Source organism: Canis lupus, chromosome 11 (assembly GCF_003254725.2).
Source record: "Canis lupus dingo isolate Sandy chromosome 11, ASM325472v2, whole genome shotgun sequence".
Classification (NCBI taxonomy): Eukaryota; Metazoa; Chordata; class Mammalia; order Carnivora; family Canidae; genus Canis; species Canis lupus.
Window position 1 is genome coordinate 19196388 of NC_064253.1, and position 26219 is coordinate 19222606.

At 35.4% G+C, this 26219-nt stretch overlaps 1 protein-coding gene across 9 annotated transcripts in view; it reads right to left on the bottom strand.

Moving 5' to 3' along the window:
- RAPGEF6 (Rap guanine nucleotide exchange factor 6) overlaps nucleotides 1-26219 on the bottom strand; it is a 190780-nt gene that overhangs the window by 96341 nt on the left and 68220 nt on the right. For 7 of the 9 annotated variants that reach the window (XM_025432804.3, XM_035696864.2, XM_025432808.3 and 4 more), the window contains exon 6: nucleotides 21294-21437. The exons of 1 other annotated variant lie outside the window; for it this stretch is intronic. In XM_025432804.3, the coding sequence (XP_025288589.1) occupies nucleotides 21294-21437 (144 nt within the window). Of the gene's footprint in view, nucleotides 1-6486; nucleotides 7502-21293; nucleotides 21438-26219 lie in introns of those variants that run through there. One more of the 9 variants, XM_035696867.2, reaches the window with a different exon arrangement.

Consider the following 26219-nt stretch of genomic DNA (forward strand, 5'->3'; position numbering starts at 1 on the left):
TACTCTGCTTTGTACCAGGAATTCTGCTGGTAACATGAAGATGAAAACAGATGGATCCCATCTTCAAGGATCGCAGTATAACAGTGAAGAGTGGCCAAAGATGTACAAGTGTACAGCATCTCCTTTCTACCCCATGAAGAAAACTTAGATCAATATATAGGAATCCTCTCAACTTCTTAATCTTACGAAAATAATGATAGGGACTACAGCTAATGTTTGAGTGCTCACTACATGCACCAAATAGGTAAACTAGTAAATACATCATTTTACAGACTTTTTCATAGATTATCTCATTTAATCATCATATAACCAGACAAGGAAGATGCTATTATTATACCCAAACTTCATATTAGGAAAACCAAGGCCCTTAGGAGCCACACAGGTTACCCATAATCACATCTCTAGGAAGCAGGGAAAATTGCTTTAAAATCCAGGCCGTCTGACTATAAATCAGTTGTTCTTTCCTAGTAAATTGTTTCCTGACATTAAGGTCTGAGTTCCTAACATCCAACAATTCCTTCTATTCCTAACAAAAGAAGCAGAAGAAAGGTGAAAGTTTTCCTCCAATAGGAATCCTTTATGTCTTAAACCATCTCTCCTGTGTCTCAGCTTATCTGCCTCTTTTCCTTTTCTTCCTGACCCCAACAGGGACTTACTAGCTGACTTCTCATGAGCAATGTCAATTCACTTACCGCATCACAGGTTTGGCAAAATTTCCTATTTTCCACAGTTCCTTTATCCATTTCCCATACCTGAACTTCCAAGCTCTGCTGGAACTCACATTTGGAATTCACATGTCCATGAGGCCCAATGTCAAAGTTCTATTTGGGGGATGGACAGATTCCTTAGGTAAGAGCTTGAATATAGACAGAGATTATGAGAAAGTACAGTCTGTTGAAGATTCTATATATATAAAGGAAAAAAGATGTATTAAGCAGAGGCTAGAGGTAGAAAATAATCTTGAATGTCAAGCATTTTGATTTTGATTCCTATAGGTTATAAGAGAGCTGCTACAGGTTTTTGGGAAGGGCAATGACAGAAGAGGTGCTGTAGGTCTTACACAGACTTAACCCATCCAAGTGTTTATTTTTCTGACTCAAATTTCTCTGCAGGTCTAGGCAACACTCTGGGGCAACTGCTTTATATGCAAACTCAGATACTGCTTTGGTCTTTTGGCTCTGCCATCTCAACACAGGACCACTTAAGTCACAGCAGCAGGAGAAAAAAGCCGTTAAAAGAGATTACTAAACCTTGCCAGGAACCAGAGAAATAAAAATTTAAATAACTTTTCATCAGACTGGCAAAAAGAAAGCCTGAGAATACATAATACGGGCAAGGCTAAGGAGAAAACCAATATTCTCATAAATGGTAATGGGAGTTATGAATTGGTGTAGCCACTCTTAAGAGTGATTCAAGGAGTAGCCACTTTGGAGAGCAAATATTAAGATTTTTTACATTTAAAATTCCTCTTTGGATATCTATCCTAAAAAAGCACACAGGTGTGCAAGGAGGATGTACAAGAACATTCATTACAAACAAACTGTAATAATTTAAAGAAAAGAAAAATAATTGTCACAAGGAGAATGGCTAAATTATTATAGCCTGTTATGGAATACTGTGCTACAGTTCAAGGTACAAGAAAACCTAGCTATACTGACTAAAAAGTAACTTTCATGATAAATAGAAGACTCATTTTTTAAAAAGCATAAAAACATCATTACATGTTTTCTGGGTACATACTCATCTAGGTTTGGGAGAAAAGATTTGAAGGAATATATACCACACAATCAAGAGTAGTACTGTCTAGTGAATGAGAAGAATCAAGGCTGGTAGTCCAAAAGAAGTTTCAGCGTGATCTGCAATATCCAGCTGAAATGTTTTATTTTTGTATGGAGAAAACATTCCTCTACTATTTCTATAAATAAGTTATTTGTAGTATTCTCAAAACTGAAAACAAATAAATATATATATGTATGTAAGGGTAATTTCCTCTTACCTTTTCATTTAAAAAATGACCATAACACTGGAATGTGGTGAAATTCTGGAGCTCTTAGCAACTAAGGGTAGCTATACACACTGTATACATTCTGGCATTTTATGATAAAAAAGCAAGATTCAAAGATGAGTTTTATTAGAATGCCTTATGAGTATATACTTATATATAAGTATACATATATAAGTATATATATAAGTATAGTTATATATATATATAAGTATATATATAAGTATATATTAAGTACTTATATACTTAGTATATAAAGTGGAACTGAGAATAAGCATTTAACCTATAACGGAAGGAAACGGAGCAGAAAGTGATATAAATTAGGGAAAAACAAAAACTCCCTACATAAGAGCCTGTATGGAAAGCTGAAAAACAAACTGAAAGTGAAGTACTTTAGAACACTTGGGTGGCCCAAGTGGTTAAGCATTGACTCTTGGTTTTGGCTCAAGTTATGATCTCAGGGTTGTGAGATGGAGCCCCATGTTGGTCTCCATGCTAGGCATGGGGCCTGCTTGAGATTCTCCCTTTCCAACTCCCTCACCTCTCCCCGCAACTCTCCCTTCTCAAAAAAAAAAAAAAAAAAAAAAAAAAAAAGGAAGTTCTTCTGTGTTCTTACTCCTTTGAATGTGGCATTCATGCTCTTTAAATTTCATTGTGTGTGTATAAACTTGAATGAGTAAGATGCAATCAAGAAACAGGCCAATCAGGGATCCCTGGGTGGCACAGCAGTTTGGCGCCTGCCTTTGGCCCAGGGTGCGATCCTGGAGACCCGAGATCGAATCCCACATCGGGCTCCCGGTGCATGGAGCCTGCTTCTCCCTCTGCCTGTGTCTCTGCCTCTCTCTCTCTCTCTCTGTGACTATCATAAATAAATAAAAATTAAAAAAAAAAAAAAAGAAACAGGCCAATCAGTGAAGCTTAGGTAGGGATGTATACAGGGGATACAGGAAATAAAGGGCCAAAAGTAGTATTTTGGGTGCTTTAGGTTTCCTGTATTAGAAAAAAGCTACTTACAGGGCCTGAAGCAAGAAAATGAATGACTGGAAGAGATCTGCTTTTTAAAAAGCTTATTCTAAAAACAACAACAACAACAACAACAACAAAAAATAAATAAAAAGCTTATTCTAGCATCGTAGATGAAATGGAAGACAATCATACATATGGGAGACAGGAAACACTAATCAAAGACAGAGGTCTTATGAAATTAAAAGCAGATGTATAAAGGAGCTTCTGGGGCTAGACAGGGTGACATGTGTCACTTGACAATGAAAGAGAACTAAAAATAGATTCCAAGGCCCAAAAAACGTAGTTTGGAGCCTGTTTTATGAAGACAATTTAAAATGTCTCCAAAGTCCTGAAGGAAATAGCTGTATCTAACCACAGTAGCTTTGGGTATATGACACCGGCACCCTGCGTCAGGCAAGTGGAACTACGGCATAAGCATGCATTCCTAATTCATTATTTTTACTAGAAGATGAGGGTTAAAGGGACAATGACACATGTATCTCCTCATCATCACATTTTTAAAACCAAAGAGTGGCTTTCAATCAATATTTGCACTTAACATTAAGTTTTTTAAAAGCGTAGATACACTTGTTGAGAAAAGATGAAATCAGTTTAAAGAGTGCTGTCAACTTTGAGGACAAGCAAGGAAACTAGATTTGCTGCACTTAATGGGGAGGAGTGTATAAGAAGGTAATGGGAAGAGAGTCACATACTGTCTAGTGAGTCACGGCTAAGACTTTGACTTTTGGTGTGAATAAAGTGTATCCGGAAGGGAGTGATGAGCTGTGTCAAATGCCACAGACAGGTAGTGTAATAAGGGCCAAAAAATGACCCATAGATTTAGCTGTGTGGAAAAATGAAAAAGAACACACTTCCTTGACCAGTAACCATAGGAGCACCTAAAAGAAGGCATAGTGTTGATACCTCTCCCATCCAGTAAACAGTCACTTTGGGTAAGCAACTTAAACAGATGAGGAAGGTGAGCTCTCAATCACTCCAGGAGTATCAATCTCTTTAAAAAAATTCCAACACATTCAACTAAGATTTGAAATATGAAGAAAGAGCTAAGCAATGAGGGAAACGAATGGCATCTATGAAATGAGAACAAATTATTAAACAAGAGTGGCTGTGAAAAAGCATCACTTGAGATTTCAAAAATGATTAATAGTGATTACATTTATGGCAACTGGTCACAAAGGGAGAATCAGTCAGTGAGCTAGATGATCCAACTGGAAATTTATGGAGTAAAAATAAAGAAATGTTTAGAGATAATGTGGACAGATATGGATCTGTCCATATCTGTCCACATCTGGAATAGTAAGAAAAGAGTTGAGGTTTTCAAAAAATAAATTTCCCATAACTGAAGACCAATTGGAATCTTTAGCTGGAGAGAAACTTTCAAGTAGCAAAAACAAAACAAAACAAAAAAAATAGATAATCCATAGGAAAACTTCAAGACATCAAGAATAAAAAGTAAAACCCAAACAAAACAAAACACAATTAATCACTGAAAAGAAGAAAAACAGACTACTTAACAAAGGAATCAGGAATTATAAGGAGCCCAGACTTCTCAACACCAACAGGATGCCAGAGACAGTGCATTAACTTTTTCATTGTGCTAAAAGGAAAAGACCTTAGATTTATTATTTTATATACAACGAAACAATTATATTTAAAAGTAATATTGAGTAAAGCAGTTTTGAACATACAAGCACTTAAAGTGCATCTCCTCCTCTTCCATCCTCCTCTTGCTCCTAGAACTACTTAATCCATCAAGAAAATAAATTCAGAAGTAATGAATCCACGTAGTACCGTGGGCAAATACATGAATAAATAAAATCAGTAAGATGTACTGGAAAACCAAAAGTACCAAGTTTGAAAAATTAATCACAGGTTTAATGTGTTTATAATCATAATGCAGAGTGAAAATTCCATCAGTAGTAACATGAGAGATGGGGGAGGGAGGAAAAGGAGCCATACATACTCTTTTACAAATACTTAATTTACATATTCAAGCACCAGTCACAGAATTCTGCTCAGATAGTATTTGCTGGCATTTGATCAAACCTTAGAATCTGATTTTTTAAATCCCCCTTGGCTCTTCTATACTTGTTAAATCTTAAATCAAAAGCTGGTTACTAATACCACCAAAGGCTGTTTTTGATTGGTATTCTAAACAACCCCTGTATCTCATTCTTTATTTTCTTTGAAGCTTTTTCACTTGGTCTCATCCATTTCCTTTCTACAGGTTTTAAATCTTAGTAGTGTCACTATCAAGCATCAGCAAAGCATGGGCCCCACAGGTGGCATTTGTACTATGGAGGCTACCCATGCCTTATTGGATAGTACAAATGAAGCATATACCTATGTTTCTTTCTATCTCTTTCCATGTCAATCAGTTGTTGCTAAATGAATAGTGAATTTAAATGTCTTTCTAGAGCTGTGTTTAGAAAGATATACAGTGAGCTATCTTTCAGATAAAACAGCACACTACGACACTACCACAGTATTTCTCCCTTAGTCACCATCACTAGGACGGACTACCTTTAAACAAAGACATGATTCCATCCTAGGAAATGCCTCTATTGTGCCTGTCTCTATTCAACAGAACCATAAAGAAATCTTAACACAGTCTATGTTACAATTAAAGTGTTTACGAAAACAGCTTTACAAAAAACTAAAAATTCATACTTTCCTATTTTTGTCTTGAAATTTACATAACAGGAAACATAACTTGAGTGGCATCAAATTTCATATTTATATAAACAGCCACTATAAACAATACAATTTATTAAATTATATTGTATATTTTCTTAAAACCTAGCATGTCCTGTTATGTAGCATTTTGCTTTTCTGTGATTAGTTTGCTTTAAAAAAATGACAAATGTAACAAATGCTATCTTAAAAAGTCTCAAGCTAATGATTCACTTACTACTATTTTTAAAATGCTTAAGAACGTCATAAAATTTTTTTCATATACTTTTCATAGTATTTTCTTCATATTACTTCACTGATGGAGTTATTACCCTGTCTTCCTAAAATTTTTGTATAATAAAAACTTGTATAGTATAAACTAGAGATCAGACTAACACTGCTCAATACATCAACCATTTAAGATAAGGAGGCATTATAATACAGTCAAGTTAAAGAGCATACTCAGAGACAAGTACAGAAATAGCCATAACCAAATGATTCAGTCTGAAGACAGTCCACCTCAGATGCATTACATTTTAAGTCTATAGATTATTATGAAGGTATTTTTTCAAATCCTCTTGGAGGTACATTAGGATATTTTACAGATTCCCTTAAATTGAAAAACAAAATGGCCATGAGATTGAGCTTTTTAGATTGCTTTTGAATTCTTATTTTTAAAGTTTAGAAAATATAACAGCGCAATAAAGCTAATTTACAATTCAAAGTAGTAGAATTTAAATTTAATAACTATACCCATCTCCAAGGAAATAATAAACATTACTTACTTTGGAGGCCCATGGCTGAAGACAATTGGCATAACACCGAACAAGAAAAGCCATTTCCTGGGCTGGAAAGGGTAGTTTCCTTTTCAAACCAGAGCCACACGGATGAGTATGTTGACAAAATTCTGTTAAGTTTCTTTTTTACATATCATACGCCATTTGCAGTGTTATATAAAGGCAGCTTCTCCAAATCCCTTTCAAACTGAAATCAGGAGCTTTCAGTAGCTCAGAGTATTGTTCTAAATAACTGCAACAGTTTTCATCACAACATTCACTTTTAACAGGCAAATCACAGTAAATCAAGATGTTTACATTTCTGGCTCAGTATATACAGACATATACATGCTTCCTCAGGCACCTGGCACAGACATGCACAGTGGTAACATAACAGTTAATACAGTATCAGTCAAAGTAAATAAGGCAACATGCACCAAATCTGTGTTCCTGGATCTGAGAAACCTTTCCTCTCTGTAATGCAGCTTTGTCTCTTCTTCAACTTATTTCATTCTGTAGAGCAAGCACTGCAGTAATTCTTCTGCATCAGAAGCAAACCAGAACACTGTATCCTTAAAATGAAAGTTTCTTCATCTTCTTAATCACCAAAGGTTAAAAAAAAAAAAAATGAACCGATGGTAGTTGGAAGATATATATGCTCTAACAGGTCTGTCCTGGAGAAATGCCTGAAAATCTCCAAAATTAAAATTTTCTCTTTCCACATGCACTATTTACAGCTCTGCAGTAATGCTTCCTGTTCAATGCATCAGTAAGACAGTAATGTTGATCTAAGTCTGGCTTTTCTGGTTGAAAATTTATAGATGGTGATACAAAAACACTACATCTTCTATAAAACAAGACTATATGTTAGTGTCTTAATTCCTACTGTCCTTGCCAGTTTCACAGCAGCTCCCTAAGGAGAAGCTCCTATTGATTCCATGCTCTGCAGTAAGATGAAATATCTAATAAGAAGGAAAGAGAGTGGGAGGAGAATAGAGCTAAAAGGATGACATCACCTGTATAGAAAGCCTTCAGAAACTGCATTAGATCAATTGGCTACTGTATCTGCAGATGTAGCCCAAAAAGCAATTTACTGAAAACACACACACACACACACACACACACACGCACACATACTCCCTTCCATGAGACATGTCAGCAAGCTAAATTCTTTAAGAAAAAAAATGGCTTAGAGCACCTCTCTATTTCAGTTTTTAAAAATCCATCTTGATTTTTTATTCTGTGCACTAATACTGAGCTTTATTTGGGAAGCTATATTTCCTATTATTATTCAAATTTAACACAGTATTGTCCTCCCAAGGGAAAATAATTAGCTCTGGTAAGACACTTGCATTACAAATACATAAGGCAGCCTTCTTCTCAGACATCATATATGTGTTTGTAACACTACTAATTCAGGGGTTTCTGCTTGCAAAACTTCCTATTTATCAAATAACTGTTCTGAAAAGGTACAACCTTCAGGATACTTTAAATTAACATTAAAAATATCAAAACTGCTACTAAGATTTTTATGTAAATAGTATATTTAATTTGAAACAATAGAATTTCATTTTGCAAAGGAAAGCTGAAAAACATCACCAGGCATAATAGCCGACCTGCATGCAGCCTGTACCAACTCCTCTGAGGAAGAATAACCTATGCAACATGGTATTTTCCTGCACTCTGACGCTCAATTCCTAGAAAGACACAGGATGCCAGTAAAACTTAAAAGGAATTAGAAATGAAAATTATTACACTTGATTTAAAAATTGAGCTTGGTTCTAAAAAGCAATCATTTTTCTATAAAAATTCCAGAGAAAAATTAAATTTTGCCACACCCAGTTCAATCTAAAAACACAAGTCTTCTAGTATTGACCCTTATTCTTCACACATCTGCCACAAGGAATCTATTGCAGATACTCCCATCAAGAGTTTGCACTTAAGGTTGTAACGGTGCCTCCCAATGGCCAAAAAATACATAGCTTCCAATGATAAAATGCTTAGTATGTCTCCAGACAGCAAAATTATGAGAGTCACAATCAGAGAACAAGGCAGAGTAACATAACTATTTTGCTTCATTCACTTAACATTATTTTGAGGACAAGAGATATGCAACTTCGGAGGGGAAATTATTACCTGAAAGATGGGTGTTATTAGAAAAAATTCCACTGTCAAAGAAACATCTTGTCATTAGCCCCAGCCAAAAAAAAGAAGAGTTCTTCAATACACCTCTGGGCAAAGTATGACTCACTTTCTGAAAAACAGTATGCTGACAATCTGAATTATGGCAGCATAATTTACTAATAAAACTACAGTTAACTTCAGTAAAGCTAAATATTATTCTGGACAAAAACAAGTCATGTTTTCAAAATACATGATCATTTATGAACTTAGGTTTCCATAAGATCTAAGAATTATATTTTTGGCAAAAACTTCAAAAGAATACACGCAAAAAAATTTTCATTTAAATGTAAAATTAAGTCTCAAAAATACAAATAAGCATGACTAGCTTTCCAAACATAAATCATGGAAAACATATATAGGTTGATTTTCAGACACCAATGTATTTTTTTCAATTTAATTATTTTAAATAAACTACAATGGGTTGGAGTTTCAACTCGATGGTAAGCATTCAAGAACAAATTAAGTCTAATTGCAATCATTCATTTTTTTTAAATATAAAAATGATAGCAGATATTCTATGTAAATGAAGCCAAACAATTCTTAAAGATAATTTTTAAGACAAGTCTTTTATACATTAGTAACATGACTCAAGAGTATTTCAGTTTCAATGGCAGATAATAATTACATCCACGTATGGTACCAACAGGATAAACTACAACCAAATCAAAAACAAAATCATAATGGTCATTTCCCTCCCATTTTATAATAAATCATGCTGATTGCACACAAAGGAGGGCCTCAAGCTGAGCAAGGGAGAGCCATCTCTTAGCTGCTTTAAGAAACTGCTGCCCTGTATGTGAAATTCAATCCACTAAATGCCATATGTTGGAAACTACTGTAGTAAATACGAACTCAGTAAAAGAACAACTGTCTTTTCTTTTAGTGTGCACTGTTAAGTGAAGATGACATCATCCTTTTCCTTGTTCTACCAATCATCTCATAGTATCTGTCATTCTGGGGAACTGTATGGTGAACATTGCATGCAGAATCCCCCTGTGTCAACAATACCATGAAAGAAACACGGGTCAAATCCTACATTCAGCCTATGAATCCACCAGCATTCTGAGGATATGCTGGACCACATGATTTCTTAAAAAAAAAAAAAAAAAAAAAGACATAGGCTTCTAATTAATGAAAGAATTAACATATTTTGAAGAGAATAGTAATTTGTCGAATAACTAAAAATATGATTAGGTGAATAAGCACTTTTTCACTTCTATCATTTTTAGAATTTTACTGTGATCTCATTCCATTAACTTACCAATTCAAATGAAGTAATCACAGCAAGGGAGAGTGCCCTGATCTACACATTATCTAGGAACCATCACCACAGGATAGCCATTTAAGAGTACATTTCCCCTGCATATGAAACACCATGATGCTAGGCCACATAAGATGAAATCTTTGGCTTCATAAAATAAAGCAATCCACATATGTTGGCTCTGCAAAGCTTCAAACCATTACAAAATATTTTTTATAAAAAGGTAATGCTGTGTAGTTAATAATTAAAATTTATGTTAACTGTATAAACAATCTCTCAACAAAAATAAAACCCAAAACATCTGAGATAATGCACAGAAAGCCATAAATGAGGTTTGATAGTTATTAAACTATAAATAGAGTTTTTACTTAATAAGCCAAAACACTGAAAAGGAGGGAAATAAAGGTCATTCAGGATAAAGGTAACTTATCAGAGGATATACATTCTAGACATTATAAAAACAACCAACCAACAATAATAAAAACCAAATTTATAGTAATCTCAGGCAGAGTGTTACTGTTTATTCTTCATCTACACAATTAAATACTATAATCACAACTTAGAGAAACCAAACTCAAAAGCAGGTGAAGAACAAAAGAAAAATTATGTAGTTTCACAAAACAACATAAACAGGCCACTCATTTCTGCATTTTAGTTTTAAGTATTTAGTCTTTAAAATACAAAATGCTAAATGTGCTGATATATACAGTAAAAACACTTTAATCCTCTTGGAGAATGAATGACCCTTTACTGAAATGTCAGAGAGGTAACATACAAGCCCTTTGAAAGGATCATAGCAAGCTTTCCCATCTCTTCATCACCCCTTGCTTAACTTGAACATTTGAAATGAATCTTCATTAAGTTATCAGACACGGTTAATTCTAATTACTGGTGCCCCTCAGGAATTCTTGCTTTTAAACTGCATTCTATCTATTGCTCAGCCTTTCTGAAAAAAGGGAAGCCAGAGTATCAATATTCTCCTCCTGTTCTTCTGTAAGAAAGAGTGTGCTTCAGCACACTATCATACATGTCCACTAAATGGTCAGCACCATGGTGATGAAAATCCTGCTACAGCTACCAGCAGGACACATCAGCACTATGAAATATGACCCTTCCTTAGGGAGTGATTGAGGAAGAAAAAGCAAAGGAGAGGGAAGCCTTCATCATCAACTTAGGTGATGTAAGCTTCTATAATTAGAATCAGTGAAACCGAAGGAACAATAAAAAGGCACACCATGCTTCCACTTTCCCCTACACTAAACAGTCACAGAAAGTATTTTTCACTCATTCACTCACATACACATATAGGTAAATAAAGAATACACTCTACATGTAATCAGTCAAGTGTGCTACCTACCATATGCAAACCTAATGTGAAGTTTTAAAATAGTATTATTTTCTTCAAAATATGAGGTCTACCCAATAATTACAATAGAGCACTATATAAACATAACTGAAAAAACAAATCTTATTTAAAAAATGAAACTACTGAGAATACTGTCTCCATCTATAGATTCCCAGAATATATCTGAGATCAACTTGAAATCACTTCTCTAATTTTAAATACTACATTTTCTAGTACAATAAAAGCCAAATGCTGAATCAGCACAGTTTTCTGAACAGGTAACAAATCAAACAAAATGGCAAGAACAATCAGCATTTATCTGTTTGCTATGTCTCAGTACTTATTATCTCTTCCAATTGGAATGCTCTTAAAAATCGTTACCTTGGACCACTGGTATACATTAATAACAGAGATGCTTCAAAAAAATCTTCAAAAGAGCTTTCTTTAGCAACTATTGTATAAAGTGCTTCAAGTATGTTAAAAAATGTTTCCAATTCTGGTTCCCTGGGCAGGTCCATAAGAATTAGTGTCACCTTTAAGAGAGGAAGAGGTACCCCAGGCCAATAAAACAGCATGCCCTGCCCTCCTTGAGCTCCCAACACTATTGAAGTTCATAAAAAGTGAATGATAAAGACAATTTCTTTTTTTTTAATGATTTTATTTATTTATTCATGAGAGACAGACAGAGAGAGAGAGAGAGAGAGAGAGAGAGAGCGAGGGGCAGAGACATAGCCAGAGGGAGAAGCAGGCTCCATGCAGGGAGCCCGAAGTGGGACTTGATCCTGGGACTCCAGGATCACGCTCTGGGCTGAAGGGAGGCGCTAAACACCTGAGCTACCCAGACGTCCTTAAAATGACTAAGTTGCAATACTAATGCAGAGCCTTAAAAATAATTTTTATATCCTTAATCTAGGAATTTAACTTTCACAAATAAATCCTAAAATAATCAGAGTCCATTTATTCATGAGTTGTCTCCAACAGGAAAAAAAGCAGAAGCTACATGAGAATATTGTTACACTCAAATAATGTAATATTGCTGTTAAAAATATTAGTAAAATAGTAAAATATTGCTAAATTTTACTAAAAAACAGTAAAATATTACTAAAAAAATAATGTTTGGCAAAAAATTTAGTTGCCTGAGAAGTAGAAATGTAGGATATGTAAATATTCAACATTATCTAAATTAGAAGATGTGAATTAATCAAGATACTTTTAAAAGTCGCTAGCAACAGCAGCTACCTCTGGATTGAGGATGACAGCAAATTTCTTTCTTAATGTTCTCCTTTGTTTTTACATTTCTACAATGAGCATTTTTTTTCACAATTAAAAAAAAAAAATCTGCTCCAGGCAAGCATTTGACCTTAGCTTGATTATATATCATCACCCCTTTGCTTTTTCTCTTTTTGTGGACTCAGGATCCTGTAAGTAGGTACAAGAACTTCCTATCAAGAATTCTTTATTACTTCCTAGAAGGCAAATGGGACGCAGAAATTTCCTGGGAAAGGTTAGATACTCATGAATAAGAGAGAAAAGTCCTCTTCTGTAATTAAGATTCAGAGCATCATAGAGAATACACTGTCCAGAGCTCTAGTATAAGGTAGTATGGCTCTAGTATACAAGTACACTTATAAAAGAGGCCTCCCAAAACTCCACAGCCATTTCCATAATGTGAGCTGACAATGAGTGGTCAGCAGTCTGTAAGCTCAGAGAGCCTTCAGCAGAACCCAAACATGTCTGAACTCTCGTCTTAAAATTCCAGCCTCTAGAATTTTAAGAAATAAATATGTGTTATTTATGAACCACTCAGTCTGTAGTATTTTGTTACAGCAGCATGAACAGACTAAAGAGGAAATTTCAGCAATCACATGTTTAGACCAAAGTCCTATAATTTCTAATGAACTTGTCAGGGGGCAGGATCCTAGTTCTTACCACAGGAATGGCTTGATCAGTAAGACACGCACAGGGGCACCTGAATGGCTTAGCAGTTGAGTGTCTGCCTTCAGCTCAGGGCTTGATCCTGGGATGGAGTCCCCGCAGGGAGCCTGCTTCTCCTCTGCCTATGACTCTGCCTCTCTCTGTGTCTCTCTCGCTCATGAATAAATAAACAAAATCTTAAAAAAAAAAAAATATATATATATATATAAAATACACACAGGGATGCCTGGGTGGCTCAGTGGTTGAGCACCTGCCTTGGGCTCAGGGTGGGATCCTGGAGTCCTGGGGCTGAGTCTCACAAAGGTCTCCCTGCATGGAGCCTGCTTCTCTCTGCCTATGTCTCTGCCTCTCTCTGTGTGTCTCTCATGAATAAACAAAATATTAAAAAAGAAAAAAAAAAAACATGCACAGACTCTACAAAGCCAAACACATTCTGCTAAAAAACTTAAGATGTCACATGCATGGGAAAGTAGAAGAATATACCCACTATTCAGTGCACCAACAAAAAGGCGGTTAAATGATCTGGTCCTAATAATCAGTTGTACTGACAATTACGTCTTAATCTTGCTAAATATGCTCTGAATCCAAACAAAACAATGAGCACTGCAGAAAAGCAGGGAATGTAAGGTGCAATCAGAGAGGGAGCAAATGAGCAAGAGCTGCTCCATTATAATTTGTATGTCTAAAATCATACAGTACCTTCTAGAGTATCATACCATGCCTACCATCTGCTATATTTCCCTAGAACAATGGACTGGGTAGAAAAAAATATATATGTAAAGAAAGGTGAGCAAAAGGAAGCCCTCTAAATTTAAAACCACGATGCATGAGGTTGCCATGAAATCCTCTTTCTAGGTGTCTTTTTGGGAAGAGTCCAATGGCTCCATTCATATGAAAGCGCTATGATGGACAAAGAGAAAAACAAGGCCAGTAGCTTATGCTGTACCTAAGAATATAAAAAGCACCCTAAGCAATATAGGGAACAAGAGAGAAAAAATTATTCTGTAGTCTACTCTGGAATATGGGATCAAGAGGAAGTTAACACACACTACATACATATACTTCATTATTCAAAAATACAGAAAAAATGGAAAATGAATAAAAAAGACTCTAATTTCATAAATGAAGTACCCAAATACCAACAAGAGTTTTCAAACCTTTAAAGAATGTCCTTGTTTATATGTGGGTCAATAATGTTTCCAAAAAAGTGAGTGAAAATGTTTTGATATTTTGGAGATCGATTTCAAGTTAAATAAAGTCATACTTGATGCTTGAATTCAGTGAAACCAAGATACTTCCTCCCTATTCGTCCTGCCTTAATTTTACCGTTTAACTTCACATAAATATCAACATTAAAAATTTGAATCATTACATTTGAAAAACGTTTACCACTATAGACTATTTAAAACAGAGCAATCAACTTTATGTAAAAAACAGACATTTGAGAAATTCTTAAAGTTATTCATTTTGTTTTCTGTTATCTTTGGAACAGAGGAATTATATGAGCACACTGCATGTAAATATAACACCCTATGGGTCCAATGAGAAGTGCACTCTATGAATAGAAAATGTTAAGAAAGACTTCTCTCCAAAGAGATCAATAAATGATGTCTTGGGAACTGAGCAGGACTTGTCAGGAGGACATAGTAGACCATTCTGAATAAAAGGAGCAAATATTAAAATTCAAAATGATTTGTTAAAGGACAGAATTACCTTAGGTAAAGAAGTCTCTAAGAACCTCCCAGGGGGGAGAGAAAAAATGAAGGGATAATGAGGCCAGAAAGCTAAAAGGACTAACTGGTGCCAAATGAAGAAGAAATTTAAAAACAACCTGATCTTGAAACTTTTTAAAATAAAAAAATTTTGAGATACATTTCTAACATATTATTTATAAACATATGTATTCCTAGCAAAAATATTTTGAGTTCATTATGAAATACACACAAATCCCCAGAAATTTAATTTTTTATTTTTTAAAGATTTTATTTATTTATTTAAAAGGAAGACAGCTGGGATGCCTCGGTGGCTCAGTGGTTGAACGTCTGACTTTGGCCCAGGGCATGACCTTGAGATCCAGGATTGAGTCCCACATCATGTTCCTTGCAGGGAGACTGATTCTCCCTTGGCTTGTGTTTCTGCCTCTCTCTCTCTCTCTCTCTCTCTCTATCTCTCATGAACAAATAAATAAAATCTTTAAAAGAAAAAAAAAAGAGGAAGAGAGTAAAAGAGGGCATGGGCATAGGAGAGAGGGAGAAGGCTCCCTGCAGAGCAGGGAACCCGATGTGGGGGCTCATTTCCAGGACCACAAGATCATGACCTGAAACAAAGGCAGACACCCAACCACCTGAGCCCCCCATGCACCTCATTCCCAGAAATTTAAAAGGATAAGATAATACTACATATAAATATAAACTCTATTTTCTTCCTCTATCCTGGGGACTACTTTGTGATCCACGTCTTAAGACATATGGACTAACCTACTGGCCTTGCTAGCTACTGACAGAAAAAAGACCTCCAAATCAGTTAATTCCAAAACCAGTCATCAGTTTTGGCTAGACAGCCCTGTCATCATTTAACTGGATTCTAGCCACTTGTTGTGTACAGTAAAGCAACTTCAATTACTTTCATATGCATTTAATAACCACTTTATCTTTTAAGGTTGGACAATGAAAATGCCTTGTTTGAAGTGAGCTACTGTGAATAAACACTACAAAAAAAAAAAAAAACTGGGTGGGGGTAGGAGCAATAGTAGGCTGAACACTGGTTGTCCTAACTTCAAACCAGATTGATTTTCTTTTTCCCTTTGTTGTAATTCTTTAGCTTGTTTTTCAATGTATTAATATACTTAAACATTTTGGTAAACACATTTTACATTAATGTATGAAACAGATAAATAGGAAAGCTATTTTATATGCAACAATAAAGACCAAGTTTTACAATAGGAATAGAAGCTGCTGACATAATGAATGGTTTTCACAGCCCCAAACACTAGGCAGAACCTTCTATATAAAATCTCTCATTTAATCCTTTGACAAATCTATAGGTTAATTATCAAAAGAGAAGTAGGAAGGTTATACAATGTGCCCAAAGTAACACAGGAACCTAAACAATCTGATAGAAAAAAAGACACTCTTACTTTCCTTGATAGGCAATAAGCTTGGAAGGTAAAATGATGATGGTTCCCATTTTCAAGGCAGGTTATACCCTGATGGGAGAAGTGGACATCTGAAGAAACCATTAGAATGCAGTCTAATGCATGGTCACAAGCATATATATGGAATACTGTGGGAATGCAGAGATGTGTACCTTACCCCTTCCCAGGAGAAAATCATGGAGTTCTCCCATGCAAGAACATGGAACTGAGTCTTGTAGATGATTAGGATTTTGCCAAGACAACTAAGAATAAAAGATCATCCTAAGTAACAGGAACAGTAGATGTAAGAGATGTATAAACAAACAGGTTTCTCACCCCTCAACACACACACACACACACACACACACAAACACACACACACACAGTTATCACCTTGCAATATAGTTTGTATATCAAATCATGTTGTACACCTTAAACTTAGTGTTATATGCAAATTTTATCTCAATAAAGCTGAAAATAAATAAAAACATGGTTCCATTAAGGGTCAGCAAATTTGTTCAGCTTGACTAAAAAGCAGAGAATACATAGGAACAGAGAAAAACATAAAGTTGAAGAGGGGGACAAAGTTCAGATCTGTGCTGTCCAATATGGTAACTAGTAGCCACATGTGGTTACTTACATGTCAATTATTTGCAATTAAAATTTTAAATTAAAAGTCTCAGTCATACTAGCTACATCTTATGTCCTCAATAGCCACTTGGCACTAGTTACTATCACCAATTTGGAAACCGATATAAATTATTTCTATCACTGTGGGAAGTTTTTTTTTTTAAGTTTTTTTTTTTTTTTTTTTTTATGATAGTCACAGAGAGAGAGAGAGAGAGAGAGGCAGAGACACAGGCAGAGGGAGAAGTTTTTAAGTTTTTATTTATTGATTTTAGAGAGTGACTGCAAGCAGGGGGAGGCACAGAGGGAGAGGGGGAGAACCCCAAGGAGACTCCCTACTGAGCACAGAACCCAATGTGCCTCTCTATCTCAGGACCCTGAGATCATGACCTGAATGGAAATTAAGAGTTGGACGCTTAACCCACTGAGACAGCCAGGCACCCTAATGCTAATACAACAGTTCTAAAAAGAATGGCAGTGAACACTAAGGCAATGACACAGGGAAACTGAAAGGAGAGGAGTATATAAATCTTGAAACATTTGAGAGGAAGCAACTACAGATATTATTGACTTATTAAACTATAAGGGTGTATAACATGTTTCATGTTCTTCAGCAACCCCCCCATAAGATAGGCAGACCTAATATTACCATCTTCGTTTTTTGAGGTACAGCAACCAAATCATGGAGGGTTTAGATGAAATGCCCCAATTATACAGTACGTAAGGAAGAATTCAAGACAGATGGCTCATATAAATGCTAAACTATTTTCAGTTGGCATAATTACCCATTTTACTCACTGAATATTACTCCAATTACCTTTTTGCTATTTAGAAATATGAAATACACCTTCCTCAAATATCTAAAATATTCTTACTGAGAATATTCAAAAGCATTTAAATCTGTTAAAAACTATGAGAGCAATACCCAATGGAGTTTCAAAAACGTTACTGTTATAGACATGCTCTTTTTAACATTAAGGAAAAAAAAACATTCACTTGCACATTAAAATTATGGCTCTCATCTTTATATAAAGCAATGTATGACAAAACTATGAAAATAATTCATAAAAATAAACCATCTTTTGCAATCCTCCTAAGCATTCGATTAGAGAATAAAATATGCAAATTTTGTCTTCCTAAAACTTTGATGTACAGATTGTGTACTAGTAATAATTGTGACAAAGACAACAGTAACAAAAAATTCTGTACATCTTTAAGAATTTCTGATCTTCAGCATTTTAGCAAGGAAAAGTTGACGATGGTGAGGAAATGAAAAAAGAAACTATCAAATCTGCACTGCTGTTTAGAAGAAAAGAAATGATTTTTGATCTTTCTCTCTAAATTGCTGACAGTAAAACAAAAGAATTCAAAGACTCTAAGGTAGCCATAAAACCAATTTTCTACTGGATGTTTTAACAAATACTAATTAAAATTTTTGCTACACAGTATCCTTTATATAGCAAACTCCCAATATGTAGGTATTTGGTCAGACATACAAGTTTTTACCTACTGCTAACATTAATGAAAAGTAAATGAAAACCTCTTAAAATGCTTTCCAAATTTCCGGAAATACATCCATGTTAGAAAAAAAAGCAAGCAGAAACTATTATTTCAAGAAATAGCGAATTTATGTAACATCAACAAAAATCCTTTTTCAACGCAGTCTTTTTTTTTTTTTTTCAACCCAGTCTTATAGTTAAATAAACTACCCTGAATCAGCTTGAGCTCTCCCCTCTGCCAAATTCCTGACAGTACTTAGTAGGTTAAGTACTTAAAACTAGCTATGCAAGACTTTAAATTCAACAATGCCACACTTCACTTACAATCATCAAGCAGTGTGCCTGTTGCACTTTCTGGTCTACACAAGAAACCAGCATATCCTTAAGAGGATAACTTTCAGTACACATGGGAATTAGAAGTAAATGACTCAGGAGCATAAGCCACAGTTACGTACAGAAAATTCAGAATTTGCCTAGGCTTCATGACATGACACCAAAAAAATCTAAGAACACACCATAGCTGAGACTGGAGTAAATGATCAAAATACACACACAGACTATGCACTCTAGCTCGGATAAGGAAAACCAAATAATACAATTAAAAATAATTTAATAATTCTACTTCCCAGAATTTTTCTAAAGAAACCAATATCTGTCCATCTGTAACCACAAAGATAATTAGCATGTTAGTTTAAAGAAATAAAAACTAAAAAAATCTAAATGATCAAATACTGGGGAGTAAATAAATTATGGCAATTATTATAAAGGAGTACCATGACACTCTCAAGAGCAATGTAAAAAAAATTTTTAAGAGTTTATTTATTTATTTATTCATGAGAGACACAGAGAAACAGAGGCAGAGACATAGGCAGAGGGAGAAACAGGCTCCATGCAGGGAGCCCAATGTGGGACTCCATCCCAGGACTCCAGGATCACACCCTGAGCTGTAGGCAGATGCTTAACTGCTGAGCCACCCAGGCATCCCCCTCAAAATTTTTTAATAGCATTCAAACATGCTCACATTACACAACTAAGTTTTATAATGTTATCATATATTTAAGTCTTAAAAAGCTAGCCAAAAAGCTTACATTTGTATCTATGTGAAAAAACCTTTACCAAGAATATATAAAATGTCATCAATGGTTACATAACTGGGCAGAATGACTAGTCAGTTAACTTTTAATCTTTCCAAAACAGACACATATTACTTGTATAATACTGTAAACTTGTTAGTTTAAATCAATTTATTATAGGGGAATTTATTATATAAAAAGAAATTATTTCATAATAGGAACAGGAAATGAAGTTTATGTGCCTCTAGATGTGGTAAAAAAAAAATTAGGAGACTATTTCATGTTATTCTTTGTTGTTAGAATGTATGGAACCAATGACATAAGGCAAATGTAACTAAATCCTTAGAGTTGCCTTAAATTTAGCACTTATTCACTATACACAACTTCCTACATAATCCTCCTTACTCCTTGACATGGAAGGAGAAATTTCTGTTTTGACAACCAAATGAATTAAACATACCTTTGGGAATTTTGTTGCAATTAATCTTCAAACTGTTTTTATATTTTGGGGGGATCATGACTTCTTTGAAAATTGATAAAATACTCCTAGACTTATTCTTATCTTTTTTTTTTCTGTTAAGATCTGAATATAGAAACTACAACTGGAATGTTAATGAGCGCAAATTTCAGCAAGTCTGCCATGTTCCCAGTGAAACTCTGATCTGAAAGAATTATACAAAACCATACTTCCTAAGCGTAAGGGACTTCCCATGGAAAGAGATAAAGTTCAGAAAGTACACAGTTGTGCTATAAAGGCTGTTTTCTATTTTAATATATGCTTTGAAAACACAAGGGCATTAGAAGAAGAAGAGAATGTAAGGTCCAAGTTATGTACTCAAAGATCCTGGGCAATAGCCTGCAAGATATAATAGGATGTAAGATGTTCACAGATTACATCAGCTACCTGAGAGCACTGTTCCTAATTAAGAGCTCAAATCTAATGATTTTTATTTTTTTATTTATTTGAGAGAGAGAGGGAGAGAAATAGAAAACAGGGGAGAAAGCTAAGGGGGAGAGGGAGAAGCAGACTCCCCGCTAAGAAGGGAGCCCAAGAGGCTCAATCCCATGACTCTGAGATCATGACCTGAGACGAAGGCAGATGCTTATTAATCCACTGAACCACCCAGGAACCCCTAGCCTTTCTTCTCGATTCAAGTTTTTTAGTTTAAAGTGAAGTTCACTATAATTACAAAACTGAAGACTTCTGGAGAAACAGCTGATGTTTCTTCTAGTGTTACAAAACCTAAAGCTAATTATTTCATCTGCTTCTCCTTCTTCAATATTTGCATGTAAAAACATATCACTAACACTTGCTTGTTTCTGCACTGACACAGAATATTTGTATTTCTCCCACACCACAAGGAAAAAATTGATGCATTTCTTTTGTATCCCTTAGAGCATATCAGGAAAAAAAATCTCCCAATAAGTCTATTGCCTGAATTCTCAGAACTCTTACCTATATTTCATTCAGACAATAAAAAGGCAAGAAAATCCACAAATAAGGTCTAAAAAGATATGGAAAGAATGTTTTTTTACATTATTTAAAACAAAACCAAAGCCAAAACAAAACTCCCACTGGAAGAGCATTTCTACCAAGCTCAACTGAGCACAAGTATTTTAAAAAATTATATATATTTACCTGCTCTAAAATTTTATATGTTAAGCCGTAAGTATTGATATTACTAAAAATACGTGTAAATTAAAGATACTATAAATAAAAATTAAAGAAGATCCATGAAATGTCCCTAAATATACTCACAGAAAGATAGCTGTTAATGTCCACATCATCAGTAATAGTCTGGCGTTCTCCTTTATAATTAATTTTCCGAAACCTTCGCCGAGACTGTCTGGCAGGAATTTCTCTTTGTAGAATACTATCTTCATTATCTTTGGAATTCTCTACCTGAAACACATGTTCACATTCCTGATTCAATATCCAGTTTTTCCATATTACTGACAGTCTATGGTGTCTTAACAAGTTCAAAGGAGAATTCATTTACTTCTTGTAAGTAACTGCATCAAGAAAATAGTCTGTATAGGACATCACTCATGAGTTCAAGATTAAAGGTGACATTATTATAAAGAGCTAGAGACCACAGTTTCCTTCCAGGAAATAGTCTGTCTTGCTCACATAAACATATACCCTCTAAGTAAAGTCACTTACCAGAAATGAAGGCTGTTAACTACACCTACACATGCAATAATTATGACTTCTGAGTTAAGTCCAATTATAAGCTGATCATACATGTATTTAGTCAGCCAATACTCATGGCTATGATTTCAGTGAAATGCTCAACAGCAAAACAAAAATGTTTTAGGCATTATTCTGTGGTGTCCATCTTAATGTAGGACAACAGAGTAAGAATGGCATTTTTTTTTTTTTTAAAGATTCTGTTTTTAAGTAATCTCTACATCCAATGTGGGGTTTGAACTCAACCCTGAGATCAAGGGTTGCATGCTCCACTGACTGAGCCAGCCAGGTGCCAGGTGCCAGCCAAGGCTAGCATCTTTTATTAAAGAAGTGAAATCTAACATACACTGAGGACTAAAATGGGCCAGCATGCATAAACATTATATTATTTAGTTCACACAGCAGTCCTGCAAGCAAGTATTACTATCTGTAGCTTATGGATGAGCAAAAGCAAAATCCCAAAAGATTACTTTCCAGTCTCACTTTATGATATTTATTATTAAAGGTGAGTTGGAATACAAGTCTGTCTCCACTACTCATGGCACTGATACAAGACCATGTTTCCTGTCTCATAACAGACGAAACCATAATTTTAAAAATTATTTTTAAAAAGGCACGTTGATGTTCTAAAGTATATCATATAATTCACATCACATCACATAAACGGTATTCTGTTTCTCCCCCAAGTTCTCCTTCAAATGTCCTATCCTTTGCTAATATCAAGAATTTCCAGTTACTCAACTATGAAATTTCATGAATATTCCTAATTGCCCTGCTTGTTTTCCAAATCTTATCTTCAATCACTTCTCAGAACTTGTCAATCCTTTTTTAATAAATTCCTCTCACATTGCCCTTTCTTTCATTCCCATTACCATCATTCCTTATTCAAGTGTTAATCACTTCAGTCCTAATTATACAAAAAGGTGATCCTATTGCTTCAGACACATTCCTCTCCAATTCTATCCTATAATGGTTAAATAAATCAGCTAGATAAATCATCACTGTATCATGTTTCTTGTTCAAAAATGTTACGATGGACCTCTAATAGTTACTGAATGAATTTTAAACTATTATATGTGATATTCAAAGCCACTTATGACCCATTCCTCCCATTTTAAATTATTGTATCTTACAAGGGTAAGCCTGGAAAAACTGCCCCCTTATCCTTTTCTCCCCCACACATACACACAAATACCTGTTACATAAAACCTCTAATGAGATGCGTAAAATTTCCTGATGATTTATCAGAAAGAGTTGATGTCTGTCTGTTTCAGTTATGAGTGGTACAAGAGTTTAAGAGTAAGAAGTAGCCAAGTCAATATGACTATTCATAGGTCCCTATAATATAGTAACTTATATTCTACTAAATAACTTTAATTTGTGTTATCCTACCCATTCTATCTTTACTTGCTGATATACTACCAGTCATTTAAGACACATCTCAATTACCATCTCTCTTCTATAACCACAGAAGACATTCCTCTCCTCAGACCATGACTACTTTATTCTGTGTACACAACCCAAACTTCTCATAAATAGGACATACTCTCCATTGCCTTCAGGCCTTTGTATATGCTGCTGCTGCTACTACCACAAACCCCATTCCTCCTTTGCCAGTATCATGGCATCCTTTCCATACTTCATGACCCTCCCTCCTCTGCCCCAGGAAACTACTACCCCTACTACACTAGGCATATCACCCATAATTACCACATATAAGTCCATCTCACTAACAAGTTCCCTAAGACAGGAACTGCATTATGTATTAGTCTTTGTTCATTTAACATTCGAAAAGTTTGCCAAAATGGGCAATACATTAGATTCTCTTTTTCTCTTCATATATGGTAGGTCCTTGGAAATACATATAAGGTACTAAAAAAATATAAGGGTAGGCAGAATAAGTTACCATTATTCTTCTGAAAGGTAAAATCAGGAGAGACATGAGAACAATTTTCACCTCAACAATTACAGAATTTTGAATAGGTAGCAATATATGCTACCTCCTTGAGATTTAATTTGCTCTTCTAAAAAATGATGGGAGAACCACAGTATTCACTAAATCACTACACCAGAGCCTGTACCAGAAACTGCAAGTTATATTACTTAAGGCTCACAACGTCCCTATAACACAGCTGCTCTTTCTGTTTCAACAGATGGTACAGTCTCATAAAACTTCAGTAATTCATACAGGTGGGTAATGACTCAATACCCAAGTGTGATTACTAAAGTTCATCTCCTTCACACTGCCCTATATCCCAAGGGATGAATTCGATTATCCACTTTAGGTGAAATTTCAGTATTATATAATCCAGAATTCTAATACCTATCATTTATTGAGCAAAAGTAGAGATAAACAATAAAGGCTTTCCAAAATACAAATAGTAAATTAAGTTGAGGAAAGGAGTTTCTAGGAGTTTCTAAGTCTCAAAATTTTAAGAAAAGTACCAAATGAAAACAAAAACCTAATAATGTATGAAGGATTAAGTACTCTTAACAAACCTCCTGTCAAATACTACTGCAATGTGAGATTGAACAAAACTGCAAATGCGGGATCCCTGGGTGGCGCAGCGGTTTGGCGCCTGCCTTTGGCCCAGGGCGCGATCCTGGAGACCCGGGATCAATTCCCACGTCGGGCTCCCGGTGCATGGAGACTGCTTCTCCCTCTGCCTGTGTCTCTGCCTCTCTCTCTCTCTCTGTGACTATCATAAATAAATAAAAATTAAAAAAAAAAAAACTGCAAATGCATGCCTTATGTCATGAAAGTAAGAAATCAAAAGGCCAAGACTGAAGTGAAAGCAAAAATACAAGGAGACAGGCTAACAACAAAGCTCTTGACCTACCAAAAGAAAGATTTCCCAACTCTAGAGACTAGACCCTCTACTTTGTTGGTTGTAGGGAGTGAGAAGTACAAGAACAAAGAATCCATCAAAGACGGGGAATCCAATAGTAGACTTATTCATAAAGCTTAACCCAACTAGTTGAATCCTTATTGCGAGAATATAAGCCTACCCTGCAGGAGATAGGAAGGAAAACTTGCTTGGCACTGAGAGAAGAGGAAGGTAAAAAGCAAACAATGAAACAGAAAAAAAAACATTTTCCCTAAGAACTTAAAACATAAGCTATCCCTCATGCAGGTCAGTAGTTTGAATTAGTAATACTACCTTATGCAAATTTAAGTAAATTTACTTAGGTAAATTTAAGACATTCAGGACTGATAATGTATATATACAACGGGCAAAAACAAATCTAAAAACCTCTCTGCAAGAATATAAATTTAAACCAAACTCAAAGAATTCCCACACCTAATGTACAAGACCTAGGACTTCCTGTAAAAACATACCTTTCCCCAAAAAAGAACCAAGGAAAAAACCCCTAACTGTAACAAAAACCAAACATGTGAACAAATGATAGACGTGATGAGCAACAGGGACAGAAGAACAACAGACTCACACTTGCAAATACTCCAATGTATCGGAGAAGGACAAACATTGTATGTTCTCATTCATTTGGGGGATATAAATAATAGTGAAAGGGAATATAAGGGAAGGGAGAAGAAATGTGTGGGAAATATCAGAAAGGGAGACAGAACGTAAAGACTCCTAACTCTGGGAAACGAACTAGGGGTGGTGGAAGGGGAGGAGGGCGGGGGGTGGGGGTGAATGGGTGACGGGCACTGAGGGGGGCAATTGACGGGATGAGCACTGGGTATTTATTCTGTATGTTGGTAAATTGAACACCAATAAAAAATAAATTTATTATTAAAAAAAAAAAGAAAAAAGGAAACTATGGGCAGCCTGGGTGGCTCAGCGGTTTAACGCCGCCTTCAGCCTAGGGCGTGATCCTGGAGACCCCAGATCGAGTCCCACGTCCGGTTCTCTGCATGGAGCCTGCTTCTCCCTCTGCCTGTGTCTCTGCCTCTCTCTCTCTCTCTCTCTCTGTCTCTCATGAATAAATAAATAAAATCTTTAAAAAAAAAAAAGAAAAGAAAATATTATAAAATTATAATAAAAAACTTTCAAAGAGAAACTTGAAAATAAGCCAGAGATTATAAATAGCAACTCAGTAGGTAAGGATCGATCATGCCAAAAAAACCCACAATAAATCCCAGTGCCCTTCCTCCCCAATGCCAGGCTGGCTACCAAGCACTGTGTAATAAGCAAAAGCAGTCTACATTTGCCAGAGGGACAAGAACATAGGGAGAGACCCTGTACAAAATATAAGAGCACAAGCAAGACCTAAAAATGGGGGGTGAAACAAGATCATTCAGAAAGACCTTCCAACAAACCAATCCCAATCCTAAGGACAAAGTAAAACTAGAATTTGAAGCACTGGTGAGCTAAAGGTAACCATAACACAATAATGCAAACCTAGCTCAACTCTAGCAGAAGAAGAGGTGTGTTCAGCTCCAGGCCTATACATGATCTATCCTCATTCTCTACTGCCCCATACACACATTACATAACATTAAATCCAAAATAATGACTCACATAAAAA